Here is a 27,317-nt window from a genome sequence, read left to right as displayed (position 1 = left end):
AGGCAGAGTGAGAAAAAAATAAATATTTTTAATGCCTGTTTAATATATTTAAGTAAAATTTCCTATTCTTTTTGCCTTTATATATTTAAGGGAAATTTGACAAAAATAATATACTTTGCTATAATAAAACTTTTCTGTTATCTACTATTCAAATTTAGAAATACACTGGGTCCCAAAATGATTGAACAAAATTCATATTTTTTGTTCAGTTAAAATTTTAAAAGTCGCTGAAACAAGTCAATCAGGAAGTAGAAATTGTCACTTTTCCGCAATATTTTCTAATTTTTTGAGCCATGTTTGAACAGACCTATAATATTACCGAATTTTTTTTTAATAAGACGCTCTATATTTTATAGTATAAATAAATAGCCTTTTTAAAGACGAATTCAGCGATATAAGGTTATCCCTACTTTTTTGTCATAGTTGTCAAAAGAAAATGTAAAAAATTGTCTTTTATGTCGTACTGACGACTATTTCAAACAATCATCGTATCTTCTGAACTTTAAAAAACGTACCTACAATAAAATAAAACACATTGATAAACACATAAAATTCACTAGTGTACCTTAGGTATATCTTGAATCATTTTAGTTCCAATTCATTCGTTGTTAAATTATTTTGAAGAATTGTCGTCTGGTTAAGCAAAAAACAGAGAACTGAAATTTTAATTATGATTGGATGCGGAGATAAAATCCGTAGTCACCATATATCCAGACCAGAGAATTAGTTGAGGTACAATAAGTAAAGTATCCAAAAAGTTTGAAGAAACCGGAAGTATAAAAGATTTACCTGGATCAGGAAGGCGAAGAACTGTAAGCGAAAATGACCGTCAAAATGTGATGCTCGCCGTTACTGAAATTCCTTTCTTATGCATTAGTTCTATTTCAGCCTACTTCAACTTGTCAAAGTTCTCAGTTCACAGAACTTTGAAGTCTCATAAGGGGCATCTGTACAAAGTTAACGTCTTACAAGAACTATGGGCAGATAACACAGACAGAAGACTACAGTTTTGCGAGCAAATTAGAAATTTATTTGACAACCTAACTTAAAAAACCACATAATTTTCACTGATGAAGCAACCTTTTTCTTAAACGCAACCGGGAGCTGACAAATTACTAGGTTTTGAAGCCCAGAAAATCCACATTGGATTCAAGAAATACATACACAACGGCCGGAAAAGGTGAGTTTGGGCTGGAATAGTAGAAGTGGGACCTTATTTCTCTGAGGGTAATTTGACAGGCGACATTTATGTGGATTTTTTGCGTTTTCAGCTGATTCCAGCCCTGGAATTAATTTTTCCTAACCCTAATGAACACGATATGCCTGCTGGTGATGTCTGGTTCCAACAAGATGGTGCCCCTCCACATTTTCCCTTCGATATAAGAAATTGCCTTAATGAAGTTTTCCTAAATCGATGGATAGGCAGAAGAGGGCCGCTTGAATGGCCACTATGTTCACCTGTCTTAACCCCACTAGATTTTTTTTGTGGGGTTATCTAAAAAGCAAAGTTTATGTGAACAGACCGGACACTATCGAAGGACTGAAAAATCATATAACACCAAAAGTTATTAAAAATGTAATTGATTACTTTGAACATCGAATTGGGCATTGTGCAATGGTTAATGGGCGCCACTTTGAAGATTTGCTTAATAAAATAAAAAGTAGTAAGTACTAAATTATTGTTTTCATGTAATTCCTCCATTTTTTCACAACTATGACAAAAAAGTTGGTATAATCTTATATTGCTGAATTCATCTTTAGAAGGGATATAGAGCATCGTATTAAAAAAATGTCGGTAATACCAGGTATAAGTCTGTCAGACATGGCTCAAAAAAATAGAAAATATTGCAAAAAAGTGACAATTTATATTTACTAATTGACCTGTTTTAGCGATTTTTTTAAATTTCAATTGGAAAAAAATGAATTTTGTTCGCAGTGTTAAATTTCAAGTTGGTAAAAAAATACTATTATTTAGTATACATAGGTACATCTGAATATTTTAACTTTACGAAATGTTACATGGATCTCAGAATTTATTTATTTTTATTTTTTGTCTGGTTATTCATACGAAACAGACTTAAAGGTAAATTACACACAAACAAGTGGTATGATCCACGGATGAGACCTATGCCAACAATGTACTTTAAACCCCAGACATCGAATTTGCCATCTATGTATCCTACACAGTAGACAAATGAGCTAACCAAGCTTATTTAATATGCCATGAAATTAAATTCCTAACTATCTACCTTGATACTAACTCAATACTACTATAAATGTAGACTACTATCATGAAACTGTGATGGAAAATAATTATTGAACGTTAAAAAGAGATATATGTATGAAATGAAAAAAGACAAAAATGAATCCTCTGCATAGATCGTTCGAATATTAAGCAGGGCGACACAAAAGGAAAATTAATCACTGAAAACCATTGTATTGATTTTCTCGACTCACTCATAACTGCCTTCAGAGATTTCAGGTATACCATTGTAACATGTAAGCTCTATTCACAAGTGAAATCCACAAATTGTAAGTGTAAAGTTGTAGCAGATTTTAGGGCTTCGGGGATTTGTCCAAAATGTGTGCAGTGTCTGTGGTTTCGGAATTTATGTTTATGGCCTGTTAAGCACGTATCACTTATATGTCATGGATCTCGATGTATTCAGGCTGGTTTGTGGTTTAAATTTGTAACTTTAATTCGCTGAATGTAACATTTTAGCTAATTTTTATGTTTTAGTGGTGTACCAAGCAGACACGAACGAAATGTGGAATTTCAGCTGATTATTTGGTTGTAAGGGCAGTTTTTGGAATTTTAGCTGCCCTAATGGCTCGCAAGAGTTGATTGAGTTTTTGCATATGCAAAGTATACAATATGCCCAACGAATATGATGCATCAACTCATTTCCAAGATTGCACTCAAAGACTAACCTACCGAATGCAGAGTTCTGGCTGCTCTTTAAATATTTGCAGTAAGTACTACAAAATATTTTCCATTACAGATTTGGATTCTTGTGGTAGTCAAAATACATAGGGCGGCATAGTAACATTCATGGAGCAGCTTGCATAGTGTCCACAATGCATATCACAATTTTGTGTTCAAATGAGGAAAAAGGTTTCCAATTTCAGTATTTTACTGATTAGTCCAGACGGTATCTGTTTCAAAGAGTCCATATTTGGATGAATCGTATATCCACGAAGATTTTTGGCGTTTTGCTTTCAAATATCATTAGAAATGAACATTTTTCTACGCGGATAAAAAAAAACGTGGGCTTAACTTTTGGCGGCACAAAGGTTAAAAAAAAAATAATTCGAAAAATGTCATATTTTTCTTCCTATTTAATTATGTATCTTTTCAAGAGTTGACTTTAGGCGAAAATGGAAGAGAAAAAAAAAATTGTAATTAAATTTTACAAAATATGACTAGTTAGAAATCGAATGAATGAAATGATGAAATTTGGTGTGATGATTTTACATAACATGAACTTTTCTTGAGCCAAGTATGAAGGTCTTATACCCAACTTAAAGACCCCAAAAAAATTCCCTAAAAAGTAATGTTTTTTAAACCCATTTTTGACGATTTTTTCGATTTTTACAATAATAATCATGATTCATTCGATTTGTAACTAGGCATATTTTGTAAAATTTAATTACAAACATTTTTTTTCTTTTCCATTTTCGCCTAAAATCAACTCTTGAAAAAATACATAATTAAATAGGAAGAAAAATACGACATTTTTCGAATTTTTTTAACATATTGTGCCGCCAAATGTTAAGCCTACGTATTATTTATGCGCATAGAAAAATGTTCATTTCTAGTGATATTTGAAAGCCAAAAAGCCAAAAATCTCCATGGATATACAATTCACCCAAACCAAAACAGATACCGCCTAGTTTATGGCATAAATGAGCTGATTCTATGTTTATACCTACCTACTTTAAACCCCAGAAATCGAATTTGCCATCTATGTATCCTACACAGTAGACAAATGAGCTATCCAAGCTTATTTAATATATCATGAAATTCAATTCCTAACTATCTACCTTGATACTAACTCAATACTACTATAAATGTAGGTTACTATCATGAAACTGTGATGGAAAATAATTATTGAACGTCAAAAAGAGATGTATACCTGTACGTATGAAATGAAAAACGACAAAAATGAATCCTCTGCATAGATCGTTCGAATATTAAGCAGGGCGACACAAAAGGAAAATTAATCACTGAAAACCACTGTATTGATTTTCTCGACTCACTCATAACTGCCTTCAGAGATTTCAGGTATACCATTGTAGCATATAAGCTCTATTCACAAGTGAAATCCACAAATTGTAAAGTGTAAAGTTGTAGCAGATTTTAGGGCTTCGGGGATTTGTCCAAAATGTTTGCAGTGTCTGTGGTTTCGGAATTTATGTTTATGACCTATTAAGCATGTATCACTTATATGTCATGGATCTTGATGTGTTCAGGCTGGTTTGTGGTTTAAATTTGTAACTTTAATTCGCTGAATGTAAAATTTTAGCTAATTTTTATGTTTTAGAGGTGTACCAAGCAGACACGAACGAAATGTGGAATTTCAGCTGATTATTTGGTTGTAAGGGCAGTTTTTGGAATTTTAGCTGCCCTAATGACTAGCAAGAGTTGATTGAGTCTTTGCATATGCAAAGTATACAGTATGCCCAACGAATATGAAGCATCAACTCATTTCCAAGGTTGCACTCAAAGACAAACCTACCGAATGCAGAGTTCTGGCTGTTCTTTAAATATTTGCAGTAAGTTCTACAAAAAATTTTGTTAGCTAAAGAAAACTGAATGGTTATTTTCCATTACAGATTTGGATTATTGTGGTAGTCAATAGGGCGGCATAGTAACATTCATGGAGCAGCTTGCATAGTGTCCACAATGCATATCACAATTTTGTGTTCAAATGAGGAAAAAAGGTTTCCAATTTCAGTATTTTACTGATTAGTCTAAACAGTATTTGTTTCAAAGAGTCCATATTTGGATGAATCGTATATCCACGGAGATTTTTGGCGTTTTGGCTTTCAAATATCACTAGAAATGAACATTTTTCTATGCGCATAAAAAAACGTGGGCTTAACTTTTGGCGGCACAATGTTAAAAAAAAATCTAAAAATGTCATATTTTTCTTCCTATTTAATTATGTATCTTTTCAAGAGTTGACTTTAGGCGAAAATGGAAGGGGAAAAAAAAATTGTAATTAAATTTTACAAAATATGACTAGTTAGAAATCGAATGAATGAAATGATGAAATTTGGTGTGATGATTCTACATAACATGAACTTTTCTTGAGCCAAGTATGAAGGTCTTATACCCAACTTAAAGACCCCAAAAAAATTCCCTAAAAAGTAATGTTTTTTAACCCCATTTTTGACGATTTTTTCGATTTTTACAATAATAATCATGATTCATTCGATTTGTAACTAGGCATATTTTGTAAAATTTAATTATAAACATTTTTTTCCTTTTCCATTTTCGCCTAAAATCAACTCTTGAAAAAATACATAATTAAATAGGAAGAAAAATACGACATTTTTCGAATTTTTTTAACATATGGTGCCGCCAAATGTTAAGCCTACGTTTTTTTTATGCGCATAGAAAAATGTTCATTTCTAGTGTTATTTGAAAACCAAAAAGCCAAAAATCTCCGTGGATATACAATTCACCCAAACCAAAACAGATACGCACCTAGTTTATGGCATAAATGAGCTGATTCTATGTTTAAACCTACTACCCTACTATTAATATAAGGACTCCTGTGACAGGACTGTTGAATGTTTTTTTTTAGAAAATTTGTAATCTATAAGTGTTGGGGTAGAACACTCGATTCAATTATTGAACTGATGGTGTGTGCACTAATATCTACATGCATCCAAAAAAGTTTTATGGCTTTTGAAATTACCGTGTTAAAGTAGTTATACCTTAATTTTGGAATTTAAAAATGAACGTAATACAGTTTTCGTAATGTAACACTGGGAAGAACATTTTGTTAGCAACATTTTTTTGACATTTTAAGTTTCATAAAAAATATTTTAATATTTCTAATCCATTTAGTTACAAATATTTTAACTGTGATTGGGTTGTATAATATTCATATCTCAAGTTTGACTTTAAATAGCATGGCGTTAGTTAAGGGTTACAGATAACCAAGCAAGAGAGTCTAATTTTTAGATATCAGGTGTTGGAATTTAAAGAAAATATCACATTTATTGGAATAACACTGAATACGTTTAACGCGGGTATTAGGTAATATAATTAATTAAACATAAAAAAGCACTGGACTATGGTACTCAAATTTGTCAATCAGTGGCAGATGTCGCTACGGATGTTGGAGTTTAGATAAATGTATGTACTTAGATAATTCTTAGGGTTATTTCTAAAAAATTATATGTTCCACAGACCAACCATATTCGAATAATTACATCTTCAATTTTAAAAACAGTTTACTCTAAAATTGTGCGATTCACAAAATCTTTTTAGCGAAAGGCTACAGTTCGCAAAATATTTAAAATTATGATTTTTGTGCTTGGGATAATTACATATTATTTGAAATGGCATTAAAAATAATTGTTTTTGCTAAACAAATAACTTTAAAGCTACTCCAGTTTTATTTAGCTAACCGATAAGTTTGTTTTAAATTAAAACATAATAATATTTTGAAATTTGTCTGGCTTTCGAGTTCACTGGAAGGCAGTTTCTGAAATAGGTATTCTTAGTTCTTAGTGACAGTGTCTAATAGTACCTCCACCACCGACTGATAGATTTCTATAACAGCTGGTAACAATTATTGTTCATCCTCAATTTCTTGAAAATGTTATGATTTTGTTGATAGCATAATCGAATATTATAGAAGTAACTCAAAAAAAGCACCTTAATTTTTTGAAATATCGGAAAGTGTCACTGAGATATTATTAGCATTACCATAAGATTGTAAATATGAAATTTTAATTGTTTTGTAAAAGAAATATCCTATTTCATATTACATAGAAAACTCTACACATTTATGATTCTATTAATGATATCAACTTAACAAATGATAATAAAAATCCATGTAATCCATATCAAGACTTTTAGGAGATCATAAAATTTTACTGAAATATTTTGTTGTTAATGGATTGTGGCTGTATTGTATTCAAAGTTATTTTAAATCATTAAATGCGGCTTGGTGTTATAACATTGGAAATTATACAGGGTAGCCCATCGAAAACGTACCGCAAGGCATTACAGGGTAGTAATGAACTTTTCGCCAAAATCCAAAAACAGGTAAAGTGTGCTTCTGAGGGGGACAACTATTGGCGCAAAAAGCATAGCAAAATCTTCAACCCCCTAAGTGGGGGTGCCATCCCCCAAATTTTTTTAAATGGGAATGGGGGTCAAGTGGGGGGTCATTAGAAAGGGCTTTTAATTCTCTATACATCGATTCTTACTTTTTGAAAATCGATCCATTATTTTAGAAAATATGCAGCTTTGAAAATACGAACAATATTTTTGACGAGAAATGCGAAAATCGATTTAATTTTACTTCAAAACTTACGGTATTAGCTTGGTAAATTCCTTCAAAAGAATTCGCTGTTTTTTTTTCTGATTTGCGAATTCTTTAGCCTGATTTTGGTGAGCAAAAAATTGTCCGCTTTTTGTTTCGTATTTAGATAGGCCACAAGAAGTTGCTAGATAACTGTCTTGTGACTTGTAGTTGAAGAGTACCAATACTGCCGAGTCTTTTAAATTGATTAATTATGGTGTACTCAATTCCAGAAAGAGTAGAAATTATTGAGCTTTTTTTCAAAAACAATGAATGCGGAAATCGGGTCGCCGAACTGTTCAACCAACGGCATCCTGAGAAACATGCGTCTGGAAAAATTGTTCGCGAATTGGTGGCCAAATTTCGCGAAACTGGCTCCGTTCATAACAAAAAGAGGCAGGTTGAAAATCCGGTACTAAATGAACCTACGGAAATAGCGGTATTGGGGCAAGTGGCAATGGATAGTACGCTGAGTACAATGCAATTGGCTACTGCGACAGGAGTGAGTCGTACAAGTGTCCAACGAATATTAAAAAAATACAAATTCCATCCTTATAAGATTCGGCTAGTGCAAGAGCTAAATGAAGACGATTTTGATCGTCGTTTGCAATTTTGCGAAATAATGACTGAACGAGCGATAAACGATAATTTCCTCTTTAATGTGTGTTTTTCGGACGAGTGTACGTTCTTCTTGAATGGTTTAGTGAATCGCCATAATTGTCGTTACTGGGCTGATACCAATCCAAGGATTTTCCATGAGACACACTCCCAACACCCCCAGAAGTTGAATGTATGGGCAGGTATTTTTGGAAATTCCATTGTAGGTCCTTTTTTCCTTCCTGGAAATTTGACAGGCGATATGTACTTGGATTTACTACAAAATGTCATCGACCCAGCTCTAACAAATATCATAGAGGACGACCCTGCTTACAATGAACACGAACTGATTTTCCAGCAAGACGGAGCTCCTCCACATTACTCGCTCAATGTGCGCAATTACCTAAATGAGACGTTTCCAGGACGCTGGATAGGACGAAGAGGTGCAATTGAGTGGCCCCCTCGGTCACCCGACTTAAATCCTTTAGATTTCTTTCTCTGGGGGCACATTAAAAGCAAAGTTTACAGCACTCCACCTGATACCTTGGAAGATCTGCGAGGACGAATCATTAATGTATGTCGCGAAGTAACACCGCAAGTGCTCCAGAATGTTCGACAACGGTTTGAAGACAACCTGTATCATTGTATGCAAGTTGGCGGACAACATTTTCAGCATTTACTTGACTAATACCGTAAGTTTTGAAGTAAAATTAAATCGATTTTCGCATTTCTCGTCAAAAATATTGTTCGTATTTTCAAAGCTGCATATTTTCTAAAATAATGAATCGATTTTCAAAAAGTAAGAATCGATGTATAGAGAATTAAAAGCCCTTTCTAATGACCCCCCACTTGACCCCCATTCCCATTTGAAAAAATTTAGGGGATAGCACCCCCACTTAGGGGGTTGAAGATTTTGGTATGCTTTTTGAGCCAAAAGTTGTCCTCCTCAGAAACAAATTTGACCTGTTTTTGGATTTTGCAGAAAAGTTCTTTACTACCCTGTAATGCCTTGTGGTACGTTCTCGATGGGCTACCCTATTTTCTTATTTATTTTATTTCTTTCATTTCTTAGAGGATGTTTGGATTTTTGGAATTCTAAGGTTTTAATACCAAGTAGGATTTTAGATTTATGAACCCATATGGTACATTCACAATGCAATAACAAAACAAGAAATGAACAATATTATGACCTCTCAGATGTCCCGACTTGATTTCAGTGGTTATCAGTTGCTAATTATTATTTTCTGGATTATTTACGGGAATCATGAGTAAGTCGAAGACATCTTACTGTTATGCAGTATAATGCATAATAATGATAATAATTATTGTTTTTGTGAAACAATTGAAACCTCACAATTACGAATTTGTTAGATTACCTAACAATATCTGTAAATAATCGATATTTCAATAAATTTAGATGGTATCATTTTTAAATTATTCAAAAAATTGACAGGATGTAAAATCAAGACAGTAATAAAATATTTTAAAGTTTGAGGACAAGGAATTTTGTAATCTATTTACAAATAAAAAAGTGTTTCCACCTCAGGACGTAATAGTAGGGACATTGTATGAGAAATATTTTAAATTCCAATTCTCTGCTGAATAAAAAATGAGTGAACCCATATCGTACTCAGTGATGTATTTCTGTCCATTCTGGAGTGATTGAAATTTTCACTTACTTAATATGAGTACGACAACAATTTTGAGTGCATAAGCATTCATTTTTTCCGCGAGCGGAGCGCGAGCGCCTTTACGAGTGGCTCATGAGCCGTTCAGCTGACAAGTCTATATGCGTCTTAAGTTATGCCAAAATAACCACGAATCTTGCCAAAGGCTTTAAATACACATTAGTAAAAGTGTTTTGCGAATATAGTTAGCAAATAGTAGAAGAAAGTGAATTTTAATTATTTTTTTAGACTGCTACGATTGAAGGTTTACCATCAATACAAAAATAATCTACATCCAAAATAAAGCTACTTACAACTTTATCAGTATACTTTAATAAGGTTGCAACTATTAAACTTTTTATCTTGTTATAATGTCGGCCTAATACTCAGCAAAAATGCCTAAACTTAAGTCCCCACCCTTCAAATAATCTAGTTCCAAAGTACTCTGCTTGATCACAACAGATTGTAGTTAAAGATGTACCCCAAATCTTGCGGCACCGCGAAACGGGAAAGCAAGTTAAACATATTTTTGCGCAGTTACTTACCTGGTTGTTGGGGGGAAGGTCGGCGCTAATGTTCAGAAGTTGGCCTTCGGTGTTGTAGAGCTTCAGAATGTCCCGAGGTCCTGCCTCTGCGGCCGATCTAAACAGGTCTGTAAACAAATTAGCCGTAATTTAGTACTTGTATCCCAGCCCTCTTTCATGCGGTGTGGAAATATTTGCGGAGATTAAAAGTTTTATGGGGGAGATCAGGGTGAGGAAGTGCGACATAATTCAATTCGTGTAATAAATTACCTAAGGTACATTGCCTTAATAAAAAAGGGCAGCCCTTCGGGGTGTATTATACTTTACTTAGCACACATTATTTAAGACTATTACGCTGGGGGAGAATTATATTCTGTCAAGTTCATTTTAACCTTAACGATAGTCTCAGAGATCATAATGTACCTACAGTACAGGTATGGGCAATAAAATGCTTATAACGCTTACTGTTCAGTGTAAATGTAGTATTTGCTGTTGAGAGTTTAGACTAATTCTGCTAATATGTTTCCAATATTTCTGTGCTTTTTTTGCAATATAGTATTATTGTATTAATAACTGTATCTTTAATTTATTTAATTGTCATAATGCTGTCTAATAAAACGAATAACATCGGCACATAAAAAAAACTCCAGTGCTTCTGATTTTGATGCAAATAATCGATAAAACACACTCTTAGTCAAAGTTTGGCTCCTAATATTTAGGGTTGGTGATTTTAAGTAATAATATCAGGCACACAAAAAGGCCATACTCAAAGATCTGACATCATTTCCGTGTTTTGATAAGCTGAAAGTGACACTGTAGTCAGAATTTATGCACGACCGTCCACTATCTTGCAAAATCTATATTTAGGGTAAAAATGTATTCTAAAATTATTCTACCATAATCCCAAATTGATTTTGTTCTACATAACATCTGATATATTATTTACGAGGTATTTTGACTATCTACAGGGTGTCCCGGAAATGGTGGGCAATCTCTCGGATATGGATAAATAATGAGAAAATAATGTCACAAGTTCATATAAAATTTTTTCCTCCGGGCTCACCCTGTAGAGTTATTAGCTCTTGAAGTTGAGAATTAAAAATGTTTTTTTTGCTGTAACTTTTGTATTTTTCAATAAATTTTGAAAATTTTTAGGATGGATCTATAATTTTTGAAGCTGCTTTGGATGATAATATGAAATCCTCGATAATAATTGTGGGGGCCCGGGGGCAAAGCACACCCCACCAAAAATTCTAGAAAAAAAAATTTTTGTTCCACTATACCCCAAATTTTCAATCATTTTATAAAAATTTATGGTATTTTACGTAAAAAAGGTATACTTGTTGAATATCCATAAAATATATATTTTTTGAGATAAACCCGTTTAATGAGGAAGGTACCATTTAATTTGAGACATTTTATTTAACAGAAACACAGATTTAATCGTAGTTGGCTTTTACATATCAGAATACAGGACAAATAATTTGCAATAGCAGTGTTTCAAATTATGAGAATTTGGACTTAACTAAACTAACTAAACGAAAAGTGCATGACAATCAGAATTTTGTAACTAATATAATTCATAATAAATTCTCAATCCACCTTCCACCTTCTTTTATACAAATACGAGCTCGTTTCACAGAAGACTGTTGCACTCTCCATAACATTTTAGGATTTTGTCGTATTTCATTTGCACAATAAAAAATCCTTTCTTCTAATTCTTCTCTAGTGGTTACAGGTGTGGAATAAACAAGATTTTTCAAGTGCCCCCAAAAGAAAAAGTCAAGTGGGTTCATATCTGGAGTTCGGGCAGGCCAATGAATAGGTCCACCGCGACCTATCCAGCGATTAGGATATACCTCGTTTAAATGGTCCCTTACTGCAGCACTAAAGTGAGGCGGCGCCCCATCGTGCATGAATATCAGTGCATTTCTGGTTTCAAGATCAACATCTTCTAACAGTTGTGGTAATTGATGCACAAGGAAATCTAGGTAACGTTGACCATTCAGTCTAGGGGGTAACACAAATGGACCCAATAAGTAAGGACCAATAATTCCACTCCAAACATTAACATAAAATTGTCTTTGGTGCCTAGTTTCAATAATAGCGTGTGGGTTCTCATCAGACCAATAATGTAAATTATGGGAGTTAATAACTCCATTCCTCCCAAAACTTGCTTCGTCAGTATACAGAATTAATCTCGTAAACATAGGATTTTGCTCATGTCTCTGAAGAAACCATTGAGAAAACTGTACTCTTGCACGAAAATCATCAGGATTAAGAGCATGCACTTTTTGGATATGGTAAGGGTGAAGAAGCTGTTCTCTAAGGATTCTTGCAACAGTGGTCTTTGGAACATTGGTAAAAGAAGATAATGACCTAATGCTAACTGTTGGATGAGCAGCAACTTCGTCCAGTATATTTTCCTCTACTTCAACTGTACGTGCTGTTCGCGGGGCACCCCTGTTTGCAGTAACAGGAGCAAACTGACCTAAAGACATTAAAATTTATTTAATATCCATTTTGTTTAATAATAGTAATCGTATTTTACCAGTTTCTCTTAATCTTTGATCAATACGTTCGAAAGTTTTGCGATCCGGAATCCTTCTATTAGGATAAGAATGCTGATAAAATCTTCTTGCTGCCGAAGCATTACAAAGAGCCCGCCCGTACATTAAATGCATATCAGCATATTCTTCATTGGAATACTCCATATTTTATAACAAATTATGAGTTATGAGATGAGTCTTAGATTTAAAACTACGTATTTGACAAGTTTGACAATTTAATTGCCTTTGGCATACTCTGACATGTCAAAGCCAACCACGATTAAATCTGTGTTTCTGTTAAATAAAATGTCTCAAATTAAATGGTACCTTCCTCTTTAAACGGGTTTATCTCAAAAAATATCTATTTTATGGATATTCAACAAGTATACCTTTTTTACGTAAAATACCATAAATTTTTATAAAAAGATGGTAAATTTGGAGTATAGTGGAACAAAAATTGTTTTTTCTAGAAATTTTGGTGGGGGAGGCTTTGCCCCCGGGCCCCCATAATTATTATCGAGGATTTCATATTATCATCCAAAGCAGCTTCAAAAATTATAGATCCAGCCAAAAAATTTTCAAAATTTATTGAAAAATACATAAGTTACAGCAAAAAACCATTTTTAATTCTCAACTTCAAGAGCTAATAACTCCACAGGGTGAGCCCGGAGGAAAAAATTTTATATGAACTTACATTATTTTCTCATTATCTATCCATATCCGAGTGATTGTCCACCATTTCCGGGACACCCTGTATATTTAGGGTGAAGAACGGGGCGAAACGGAAACAGAAATGGAAAAGCGATATCAAGGAAGATGGAACGTAAATATGTTAGCTGACTATTGCTGGAATCTGAAACGGGACGTAACGAAAACTAAAGACGAAGAAAAAGAAAAAAAGATCCTTCTCGCAGATCATTTAAAAACAAAAGAGTAAAATACTCTAGAAACAAAGATTAACCATAATCTCGTTAGTTCGAGCAAAGCGAAGACCCCTTCTTTGTCTAAATTGTGCGACTTTTGGGTCCTTTTCACCCTAAATATAGATTTTACAATATACTGGGGGGTCGTGTAAATTCAGACTTCGGTATATTTTTCAGCTCATGGGTGCCTGATATTCTATTAATTAAAATGGCCAGCTCTCTAAATATTAGAAGCCAAATTTTGACAAAGAGTGTTTTTTATTGATTACTAACATCAAAATGAGTAGCACTACCGGAGTCTACGTCTTTGCACTAGATTTTTTTTTGTGTGCCGGTGTAATTATTGGACCATCATCGTACTTTAACTACTTTATTTGGTTAAATTAGTTTAATAGTATTTTTATCCACGACTATTGTATAATGTACCCATTATACGTCTGTTTGCTCGACCTTATTAATACCCATTAATCACGGCAGTGATTAATGAGTCATTAATCACTTCTGTCAGATGCTTGCTTGATTTAGCTATAATATTATATTGTTCTGCTACAAACAGTCGGTTTTTTTAAATTTTATCGTGTAAACCACTAAATATTTTCAATTCAGTGCTGTACATATATAAAAAAAAATTAAAAAAGTGAATTTTCCTAGACCAGATTCGAACCCGGGACCAGCGGTTGGAAGGGAAGGAGCATCTACACTGAGCCATCAGCGACTTCGTTTGTGCGTGTCGTATATCTGTTGCTTAACATACCATGTTTGTCGAAACATTTCATAAATCTAAGTAGCTTTTAAAACAAAACAAATTTGACTCAAACCTGTCAACATTATTGTTTGTGTGCATAGATTTCTCAGTGTTTTGATATTTTGTGTTAAATTGTGTTAAAAAACGAACTAAAAACAAAAAAAACTTCAACAAAAATATTTAGTAGTCGTAGATAAAGTATAGTATTCTACTCCCGTATAATGGCTATTATCCACTCGGTGATTTAGGACACTCGCCTGCGGCTCGTGGCCGTAAACTTCACCTCGTGAATAATACCCATCATTATACGCTCGTTGAATAATATACTATTATTGTATAATACGGGGTGGTTTAATGAATGTTTAGAAACAGATAGATTAATTTAAATAATGGTAATTTGCTATAGCACCAGGTATCCCATTTTAAAGAAAACAGCTTAATATCTTAAAAACTATTTGCCGCAAAAACAATGTTTTAAATAAAAGACGTAGCATTCATCAGCAGAAAGAAATGTTGTTATATTATTTTTTTTCCTAGAAGACCTAGTAATTTTAACATTTTAAATGGTAATCCATATTTCTTAAAAAATACTCAGAAATCCTAGTAATTTTGACTTTTTAAACAGTAATATATACAGGGTCAGAAAGTTGGTGACTATTAGACGCCTTCATTATAGCCATCCTTCTCTATCGCATGTCTTACTTTATCGCTCTCACGTAACTTCAGATAGACCTATCGGTACTTTCTGATCCCGTAGGTATTATTTAAAAATTCTATTTAACGGATTTTCCTAACTTTTCATGTGCAGCTCATTTTATATATTTATTTAAATATGCTGTGTCTGAATGTCGCACTATCTTCTTCAATGCAAGTTTGAAGGTTTTGACGTAAGTACTAGATGGTTTAAAACAAGTTTTACTGTGGGATGTTAGTACAAGCGTTTCTAATACACTGTCTCATATCCTCTTGTGTTAGTAGGTGGGTCACAATAGACCACACTTTTAAGATATCCCCAAAGAAGGAAGTCAATTGGGGTAAGATCTGGGACCACATCTGCTAATTCAACGATGTGGAAATACTTCATTCAAGCAGTTTCGAACCACATTATTAATCTGCTTCTTATATCAATCTTATCCAAAAGATTATTCAAATGCTTTTATACGAAATCCAAATAAAGCCGTTGAATGGTCCGTCAAAAAACCTAATCCAATCAAATGTCCATTGAAAATACCACACCAGCCATTTAAACTCCACCTTGCTGATATCAAAGTTCATAGGTATATATGAGCTTTGTTGGTATCAATGTGGATTTTCAGAAGACCAATAATGACTGTTATGTTGGTTTACCATTCCAGTATTGTGAAATGTCGCCCCATCGTTAAAGAGTACATAATGAAAAACTACTCGGTGTCTTCTGTCATCTTCATAAAGCTGTTGATTCAATATATTGTTGATATGAATCGTAATGAGTAGTTTTTAAAAATCCTTGCGCTGGCGCTGCAGATCTTGGAATCTATAAATATTGTTCAATTTCACGAAGGCTAATATAGGAATTTTGGATCATTATCATTTTGGAAAGAACAATCAAAGATCGAGAATTACCTAATTTGCATCTTACTCGCTTACGAGTTAGTTATCCACATCTAATTCTTTTTACTATTTTAAATATTCCAGATCTACTTAGATGCATTCTACTCGAATATTTCCTACGATATAAGTTTACAACCCTGCAATAATTTGCATTGCATTTGCCTGAGATTAAAATCATATCAACAAGCTCATTCTAACCTTTAACCTAAACACAATATCAATTTAAAAGCCATTTTTAAACTATTAAATTTTCTCTCCTACTGAAATTTAAATGAAAATGCATATTTAGTACTTATTATGAAGCACAAAGCATTTGCTGTATGAGCAAAGCTAAGAAATACTTTTATTATTTTGACGATTCTAACAAACAAGTATAAAAATTAGTGTTGGAACAGAAAAAATAATTATGTTTCTTCAGCAATACTTAGAAATGAAATTCTTTAAGTGATAGCAATTAACTGACATCTGCCGATGCTGAATTGTACTTGTCAATGTAGGAAGTTAACGACATAAAAATATCAAATCGAAGTGGATTTTGCTTTTAAGGCTTTTAGCTCTTTGATTCAATACGTTAGTTATATCCCAACTTTTTCTAATGTCTCAATATCCGACAATCATTAGTTTCACAGTGAAAATAATAGTACATACAAATATTTTTCAAACAAAATATTAAATATACAGGGTGATTTATACAAATAGATGTCTCCTTTGAGAATTCTTTACAAGCGTAAAAAAGACATGAGAAACTTATGAATGTGCCGTTTGTATTATTTTTTAAAAATCATTATGATGGTACGGTACTCACGAATTTATAAAGAAATTTGCGCGTACACATTCCTGCATTATTCTCTGTACAGCATCATATGGCATGATTATTATGTTCGATATTAGTGTGTTAGTTTTAAGCCAGGTGCATATCTGAGTATGAACGGGAAGCATACGAGGCAAGGAAAAAATGGAACAATAACAATGTGGACGGTTTATCAAAGCGCGGAATTAAACTCACCATTCCTACAATAAGTATCTGAAGCTAATTTTTACAGTATTTTTCTCTAAGTCAATACGTATGTAATGGCTGATATACAGCATTGAACTAAAATAACAAATTAAAGTTTCAAGGACACACACCTTATGCATCGCTTCATGACCTACACCAATATGACACCCTAATGGAATTAAAAATATAATGAGTTGGGACTGTCATAAAAATTCGCACATAATCTAAGACTAACATATCTTTATAGTGCACCCTGGCTTTACACAGAAATGACCTGACACTAATGACCACTACTACTCGCAATATCATTAATTTGCTTTTTTTAATTAAAACAATGTATTAAGGCATAATGAAATCGCTTAGTAGCGAAAAGTCAATTTATTTGTTAATGCAATTATATGTACAGTCGACGCCACCCTAATATGAACGGCAATATTGTACCGTGTAATTAGACTTCAAATCATGGTCGTCGTAAAATTCAATAGTTGTTAAATATATATGTCACTTAGAGCAAACATAATGAAATGTAAACAAGTAACGTGAAATATGCAGGAGCATTTAACTGAGGTGCAAAGAGCAAGGGCTGTAGGTAAATCAGAAGATAATTGGTCTTTGAGTGAAGTGGATGCTGATTTAAATGTCAGTAAGAGTTGTATATTTTATATTAGAAGAACAAAGATTACAAATATATATCAGGTAAGGTGTCGGGAAGGTTTCCAGTGACGCGGAAGACAGTGCCTTGGTCGAATTTATTCATCAGAATACCCTCTCTGCGTTACGCCACTAAGAAAAGTTTGATTTACTACGATAAAATCCAAATTAAATTTCCATAACAACCAAAATCCGTTCAAATTTGGGTGGCGCCAACTGTACAAAAAATGTTACTGGTGTAAAAAATATTAATACAATGAAAGGACCCCGCACAATCCTTATGGAAGGTGGCTTTCGGGAAATTTTTTTGAAACTATGTTGTTTGATAGTTCTGATCGCATGGATCAAAAGTCTCAAGGGGCACAAAGTCTGAAAATAGTTTGTTTTGGACCTCGTTTTGGACCTACGGCCCCTAAAAGTTAAAGTTTTTCTCTTTCGCTGTGTAGTAACAATACAGCAAATGATCATTTTTTACTTTCGGTCCGAATTGGCTATTTCCGGGCAAGATCAATTTACTATGATTGTAATGTAATTTTACAAAAAAAGAATCATTGCTGTATTCTTACTATGCAGCGTAAGGGAAATAACCAACTTTCCAAAATAAAAGACTTTCAGACTTTTGACACACGCGATCAGAACTATCACTTAGCAAAGTTTCAAAAAATTTGCCAAAAACCACTTTTCATAAGGATTGTGCAGGGTCCTTTGCATCGACGCAATGAAAAAAGAATGATCGATGATCATGAGGTGTTAATACTACGGGTCGTTGATAACAAAGTTAGTTTTATCAAACTTGAATTTATTTAAGCGAATGCCTTATACAGGGTGGTCCTTAAGTAATTGTACATAGAAGTATGATAGATTTGTGACTTTAAAACATTACGATTTAAGCCAACTTGCCTTAATAAAATATTGATAATAAGAAAGATACAGGGTGTTAAAAGTAAAATTTCAAAATTTATTTTTCGCAATAACTTGAACATTTTTGGACATTTATAAAAAAAAATTTAACTGGAGGTTTTTTGGTATGAGAAATCATAATTTAGTATCTAATTTAAAGTATCTTTTAGAGGGCGCCACATAAGCCACAAGTGTGGAATAAATGTGCACTAAACTTTTTTGCCCATCAAGGTAGCACTCTTTTGGGAAAAAAATATTAAAGGCACGTCATTGTAAGAACAAAAATGTATACATGTTAATAAACTCTAAACTTAACGGTTTTCGAGATAATCAAATTTAAAAAATCGGCTGCATAATTCTTCTTTAATTCATTTCGAGAAACATTAACGTAGAAGTCGCATACGCTTATCATGTTTTTACATCAACAGGATGAATATTAACATAATAGTAGGAGTTGACATAAAAAATTTAAAAATTTTAAAAAATTTTAAAAATTAAATAAAAGCAGTTAAATTATAAATTTAATAATCATAATTAGAAATGAATTTTAGATATAATAAGAAAAGAAAAAACTAAGCTAACTAACATTACAAGTTTAATTATGTCAAAGTAAGTGTTCGATGTCCACCATTCTGTAGGCGGGGTCAAGATTTTGCCTATTTCGGATATCACTTGCAAATTGGTATCTTAATGGTAGATCTGCTGGCAATAAATTTTGCACAGGCATAAAATAGTAGGGGTGATATTTATCGAGGTTTAGTCATTTTTTAAAACTGAAGTTTTACTGATTCCTAAAGCTGACGATAACATTAGTGTACTAACTTGAAGATCATCTGCAACGTGAAACAATTTCATCTTCTTGATCAGGCGTAATGATTCTCGGTCGGCCTAAATTATCACGTTTAGGACGAAATGAATCACTTTCGCCTAAATTCCTAAATAGATTTTCAAATGTTTGGTGATTAGATTGCAGCCTGTTTGAATATCTTCTGAAATATTCCCATTTCGCAGCACGTCCGTTGAAATATTGTTGGCAGTAAATAGTAACCATATCTCTCATTTCTGCATTAGAAAAATTATTGTCTCGCCATTTTCTGCTATTCCTTAATTATCTGAAATATTCAATTAAAACTTTTTCAAACGTCATAGATTATGAAAACAAAAATGTTTAGCTGTTAAAATCATTCGTGACTTCCGTCTATTACGTTATTATTTCTCGTAATGAATTAAAAAATTATGCAGCCGATTTTTAAAATTCGATTATCTCGAAAACCGTTAAGTTTAGAGGTTGTTAACAAGTATACATTTTTGTTCTTACAATGCCGTGCCTTTAATATTTTTTTCCAAAACAGTGCTACCTTGATGGGCAAAAAAGTTTAGTGTACATTTATGCCACACATGTGGCTTATGTGGCGCCCTCTAAAAGATACATTGAATTAGATACCAAATTATGATTTCTCATACCAAAAAACCCCCAGTAATTTTTTTTTTGTATAAATGTCCAAAAACGTTCAAGTTATTGCGAAAAATCAATTTTGAAATTTCACTTTTAACACGCTGTATCTTTCTTATTATCAATATTTTATTAAGGCAAGTTGGCTCAAATCGTAAAATTTTAAAGTCCCAAACTTACCATACTTCTATGTAGGTACAGTTACTTAAGGACCACCCTGTATATACAAATGCACAAGTAGCCCCTTTAACAAGGTTTATAGGATCTTTTGACCACCATCGTGATCCCCGCCCTCGAAAACCCATGCCGAGTCCTTTTTGAATTTTTTTGTAGAGTAGATTCAAACCCAGAAAGTCTATCTGGGTTAAGCTAGTGTCAATTAATATAATTTATTATTACCCTCAAAAAAATTCCGATCTGACGAGCCCTTGTATGCGCAAAACCGAGAACTCGGAAATTGGGACGATTTTCCCCGATAGGGGTAGTACGCAAGGGTTTCGGTCTACTAACCATCGCTATCGTTTTTCTCGTCCTCGAAGACGGGGGAGAAAATATCTTTCAAGAGATCTTATAAACTTTCAAGTTTTGAGACCTCGTTAAATGGACTAAGAATGAATCCGTTCGGTAAATACTATATAATATGATTGATTTACAATAAGTTGATTATATAAACCTTAAAGAAAGTAAAGGCATTGCTTTGATTATTATATTTCCCTCACAACCACCATATTTAGTGTATAGATTAATTGAGTATATCAGCATTATATTTTTACTTGATACTAAGGTAAGCTGTGTTGTATTTAAATATTTACTTATTGCAATATACAAAGAATAAATATACAAAACATACAAATACAAAAGAGTTAAGGCAATAACGTCACACTTTTAAACAATTTTCTTATAATTGCCATAGCTTATCCCGTAGAAGACAACAATGACAGCCATACCAGATACTCGAAAATTTCAAGTCTTACATAGAGTTTGATTGAAAAATTTAGAAGGTGGGTTACTACTATTGTGCAAAGAAAGTGGCCAAGCGATGGGAAAATAACAACAAATGTTTAAAATATGTATAGGTATAGGTGTCTTTTGATTGATTTATTTATTTATACAGGGTGATACAGTCATAATGTCATTAATTTAAAGGGAATATAGGGAAAAATTAGTGGAATACGAATAAGCATTAAATAAAATTTTAAAATGCATTTTTACGCTGCAGAAAAACATTTTCAAATCATTATGTAAACCCTTTTTCGGACCGCTTCTGACTGCTGACCTACAAAGGTTTATCGGGAGTAAATCTTGATCTACAGTATTCGGTCACTAACATAGCTTTTTCAAGTGAACGACAAAAACATAACTTTTTACCTAGACACATGAATAAATATGATATTTTTTTTACATTTTAAATATTCACACACGTATTATTTATTTGTTAATAAAAACAAATGTATAATGATAATAATTTTTTTCGAATGTTAGGTTATTACAATTTAGTATTTTTAATATTGTTAACATTTTCACTATGTTTTATAATTGAGTATTAGTTTTTAGTATTATGTTCAATTAATTATTCAGTTTGTAGTACGTATACCTTATTGTGTAACTTATTGCTTTTCAAATAATAGTATGATACCTACCTATTTAAAATGACAGTAAGTCATCTGTACATACTACTTTGTTAAGTTGGGATCGATTGCACTTTGATTTCGAAACTAACTGCAAAGTTAAGACGACTGCGAAAATCAGGTGTTTTGCTTCAACGTTCGAACGCTTTGTAGTCCACCGGCCGGCGCGTATTTCTTAGATAGTTCTTCAAAATACACCATTACTGCGTTTTCTGAGAAAGTTTGGACATTTTTCGCTAGTCGCCAGTCCATAAATCGGCTTAACTCAGCTTCATACCTGCTTCTGGATTTTGAGGGCAGCAGTTCCGAACATATGTCGCTTGCTTTCTGTAAAATCTCTTCAGAATCACACATTTTCACACCCAAACTTCGGGAATTCAACCATTTTTGAAGTATGTAATCAACAAAATAAAGGAGCCGTGACGGTTGCTATGAAACTCAGCCAACTTGAAACATTGCATAATTTGGGTGACAACATCAAACAAAAATCACAATCTGGAGACGCGTGTGCAAAGATGACATAACCGTGTGCAAAAATGTTTAGCACACGGCGCGCGGCGTATGCAAAATACCTTTTTCAGAGCGTATTCTCCGTGCGCAAAACCCCCTTTTGCAAGGCAGTCGTATAATAAGTACATTAATGCTATGACAAAAGTGTAATGTAATTAGAATTGTATTAAGTGTGGTCAATAACACAATGTTTTGAATTTCATCTACTTCAATCATACTATGTGATAAAACCAACGACGGCAAAACATTGATATAACGCAGTAAACATCAAATAATCAATAGTGCTACATTATGACAATGAAATGAAGCATCGACTGAAAATTAATGTCCAGAAGTATTATTAGTAATAGCTTTTTCATTACATTCACGTCACTTTTCCATACCGTGTAATAAATCGCCTTATATAAGAATGATTATTTGTTCCAAAAAGAAATCAAACATTAAAGACATTTGCAAGTCTAATTACTGAATTTAACTCGAAGTTTATATTTTTAGAAACGCCTTGATCATCTTGCAGACGGCAAACATAAAAGCGGAACGTAGAACGACAAAAGGCAATTAATATTGTTTTAACCGAAGAAAGAAAATTCCAAATGAACGTGTAAAATGCAAAAATGTCAAATGGAAAATTAATTAAGGCGGGCCCTGGGAATATAAGAGTTGTTAAGAGATATTTTCCCCGTAACAGTCTCTAAGCCGGGGATTACAGTTCGTTCAGTTCGTTACGCAAACCGGGGTTTTCGTTTCATGGTGCGTCAATGCACCTCCTCTATCGATTTTCAGATTTTAAAATGATTGTATTGTAGAGCAGAAGACAAACCACAATAGTGTTCTGTGTGGAAGCGGATGAGGATTGAAGTTTCGCGGTTTTGTAAACGACTAAAAGGGTAAAACGTGCCCTTTCTACCCTTATGCAAATTAATAACTCGGAAAAGCAGTAATGTTCACGTTCGTGGCGTTTAGCGTCGAAAGTGAAATTGTGATACCATGTAAAATGAAATTTTATGTCAAATATTACGATCTGTTAATACTGCATATACATATTTACTTTAAAATAATAAATTTGCCTTAATAATAATTTAATAAAATTGCCGATAGCTTTGTTCCGATACAAATAGTCCTGAAACGTAAACTAATGCGGTATCGTGTGGATGATGCATGTTAATACAATCGAGAACACATTTTCACTTGCCACATATTCAACTTATACAAAAGACGCACTAACAAGATGTACGCTGCCACTACTGCAATCAGCACATCAGCAGGCTTCATTTCCACAGATTGCAATTTATAATTTCGCTATATTCGAAAAAAAAATAGGGTAAACGAACGGTTGACATGCGGATAATTGATAAGTGTACACTTTGCTTGTAGAACGTTTATGCATATTTGAAAAAATATTGCTCACATTGTCAAATATTGTTTTTGTTAGACTAAATAAATCCACAAATATTTGGCACATCTATTTATACGACGGCATCATCTAGTCAGATTTAGAGGAATACAACAGTATATCATAACCTCGTTTTCAAGATGTAAATTATTGAAATTTAAAAAAAATACTTTTACGTGTTTGTTGCCAAACAGTAAGAGACATTATAGTCCTTAAATATACAGGGTGTGTGTAACATTAAGTAAGACTCAGTTTTTTAGATGTAATAGTAATAGTACGTATTTCCAAAATATTATTCTGAAAATTAGTTCTTTTAAATAAAATAAATAGTCGAGTTATTTATCATTCATTTTTGAAACTACACTTAAACTTTTCTGTACGCAGCCACCGGACAGCACTTGGACAAAAGTTATATCAGTGTTGTCTGCTGTTATTTCTTAAAACCGACTGTATGAAACTAACGAAATGACATTGCTTTTGTATGACTGCGACATGCTATTTTAAAGTCACCATTAGAATATATATTTTTTTAACTTACACGACTTATCAATTTCAGGACTATAGTGGGTTCCCTTTTGCATCCACAGAAACCTGCAAATTTTCGAGTTAATGTTGCCTGCCTTTCTTATAGCTGTTTGCTCATGATTAGACAAACGGTACCTTCAGTTACTCATTATTCGAATTTTGAATGATTGAAGTTTTATGGAAGTATTCTTGAGACAATGTATTAAAAGAATAAGCATTAAAAAAATCGGTTTTCTTCGATCAACTCAACACATAGTTTCCTATTATATTTGAAAAAGTGTCATTTCTGCATTTCGGTCATGTTTTTCATTCCTGGATGAGAATTTTATATTAATCGGAAAATCATAATGACTTGGTCAGGTTATGTTAACAACGAAAGATCCATACATACAAAGGTCCATCTATTCCTGTTTTAAAAAAGCCATCCATCTGAAGATGCGTACATTCATCCGCAAAATCAACCATATTGGATCCTGGTGCGCCATATTGGATCAGCCATGTTGAATTTGCAATGCTGAGTTCGTATTCGTGATCAGCAACCCCTATAACTCCCCCGGATTCAATTCGGGATTAATCTGTTGATGATTTTTCGAAATCTTGTCCGTCATATTGGATCCGCCATGTTGAATTTTGCAATTCTGAATTCAAATTTGTGAACCCTAAAAACCCCACGGATGACATTACTCTGAAACCCCTACATGCCAAATTTTTCATGATTCTATTCATTTCTTGCAAATCTCGATTTCTGGCCGATTTTTTTGAGGTTAGAAAAAATGAGGTATGATGTATGATTTATAAAGGTATATACCATAGGACATAGGATATACTAGTTTTGTTAAAACCATACGACATTTTTTTGTTGTGTGGCTGTGTAATTCTAAATAGACTAGCTTCATTTCTCCTAAATAGTTGTGTAAACCATCAAACTTGTCGGTATTGGGCAACTGAAAATCCATATTGGATGCAGGCGTATCACACTCAATACTCAGATAAAGTGAATGTGTGGGAATAATATAATCTTAAAAATGAACCGCATACTGATATTTTCGATCACAGACATGCAAGTATCATTCTATTTCCTTATTTTTTCAGCCATTCTATTAACAATAATGGCAAAAAAGTATAGGAAAACTTCTACAGCTTTTGAGTTAAAAAATATAATATTTTAACAAAAAAAAAATACGGATAAAATTATTAAGTACAAATTTCGTAAATTTACATTAAATTAAAAGCTGTCTGCCGAAGGAACTGTACGTTATAAGCCATGAGTTTCATTGTAACATCATGAAAATCACGTCCCGATAATAACTAATTCGAAAGGATATTTCATGTAAATATTTTATAACCATCTAAACTGAACTGAAAGTATTAAATTTCATTGCAAAATACTCCAGAGAAAATTGCTTGGTCGGCATAAAATCTTTAAAGCGTCTCATTTATATGCTGGATCCGTTTAACAGTTTGGAAAGGCAATGAACAGACTGAGTAACAATATTATTTCCATAATCTAAAATATTATTATAATCTTTTTAAAGATTTTTCTAAGATGTTTTCCCAATTATTCTACTTCATCATTTAATTAATCAGGTTCAATGGGCAGTGTGTAATTGAATAAATTAATATGTACAAGGTGACTCAAACTCGATGTTCCAGGGCTGCTATTGGCAAATAAAAGATGCGAATAAAAATTTACCTTGGAGGTTTCAAATAGAACCACTTAAGCTTGTCTTGGAACTAAAAATATTATTTCAGGAACTTTTGGAAATGCCTTTTATGACGCCATGAAATATATATATACAGAGAAATACAGAGTTCCTCTGATAAATGTTATTAATAAACTTCGTTGACATCTCCTTTCGTTTAAGAGCTACAAGTAGAAATGTGAAAACGCGCTTATTTTAAATATCTCGTAACAAAATCGAATTAGCCATGACTTAATCCGATCTCCATGAAAAAACAATATATAGTTTGAAACAATTTGTCAAATAACTTGACAGTATTTTCCTGTAACGGCTACGAACCATCAGTTCTGAATCACCATGCATATACGGTTATGTGGTTACACATGGCCTAAATATTTAATAACTCTAAAAATTTTACTAACTGTTTACTTGCTTCATTAATTTATTACAAGAAAATTGTTTGAAGCTGATGCAGCAAACCCTATATATTTAAATATATATATTTATAAGAAAAAAAATAAAGGAATAATACCAACAAAACTACATATCTTATAAATAAAATGAACTAATAACAAACTATATGTATAAATTTTGAGATTATGAAGTGATTGTAGCATTCAGTTCAAATGAATAACCGCTTAGAATGAGATATGTTTAATATGATATGTACATACAGTAAGCTATGAGACAATTATGGAAATTTCTTTGACTGACACGTTAGAAACAAATTTATGTGCATATTTTTCTATATTAAAGTAGAGATTACTAGATTTCGCTTGCCTATCTGTCGCGTAGAATACAAAACTATTGAAGATATATTATGTATATATAAAACGTATTCCATGTAAAGTTCTTTGTTAATGTCTCCCATACTGCGAAATAAATTAAGGATACATTTATTTGTATATATGGTGCATATATTTTTTAAATATACATAATACGTACTTTTATTTGGCATTGGCTTTTTTATGATTATAGGGGTATAGGATTTGATCATAAAGTTTGAAAAGTAACCAGGTTTTCGTTTAACACATTGAGTTTATGGCACATTGTTTTGGTCATACATACATAATCGTAAAAAAATTGTATATATATATATTGTTATGATATATTTGGTTTTTGAATATAATGATGAATTTAGTTTTAATTTTAATTTATGTGTTTAATGTATTGAGTGTTGCGTTTTTGCTTTTGTTTTATTTCTGTAATTATTATTTAGATTTTACTGTACATTGTTTAAATACACCTTTCTTTTCTTTCTTACCTCGTATATCTAATTATTTTTTTTTTTTTTATATATCCTTGCTAGCTGCCACTTAGATTTTGTTTTAAGTCTAATCTCAGGAGTCGGTTCACTTTCCTTACTTCAGGACTTGTAGCATGCAGAACAAGAAAAAATAGAATTTTAAGAATTTACAATATTTATTTTTTTTTAA

The 27,317-nt window shown here is 32.7% G+C and overlaps 1 protein-coding gene across 2 annotated transcripts in view; it reads right to left on the bottom strand.

Moving 5' to 3' along the window:
* The window catches only part of LOC108903378 (high affinity cGMP-specific 3',5'-cyclic phosphodiesterase 9A), a 350,789-nt gene that overhangs the window by 49,303 nt on the left and 274,169 nt on the right, over positions 1-27,317 (bottom strand). For both annotated transcript variants that reach the window (XM_018705534.1, XM_018705535.1), the window contains exon 4: positions 10,357-10,463. In XM_018705534.1, coding sequence (XP_018561050.1) covers positions 10,357-10,463 — 107 coding nt within the window. The remainder of the gene's footprint in view (positions 1-10,356; positions 10,464-27,317) is intronic.

Source organism: Anoplophora glabripennis, unplaced genomic scaffold, assembly GCF_000390285.2.
Source record: "Anoplophora glabripennis isolate ALB-LARVAE unplaced genomic scaffold, Agla_2.0 scaffold75, whole genome shotgun sequence".
In the NCBI taxonomy this organism is placed as follows: domain Eukaryota; kingdom Metazoa; phylum Arthropoda; class Insecta; order Coleoptera; family Cerambycidae; genus Anoplophora; species Anoplophora glabripennis.
Note: the sequence above shows the minus strand (reverse complement) of the source record. Positions and strands in the feature narration are given on the sequence as shown.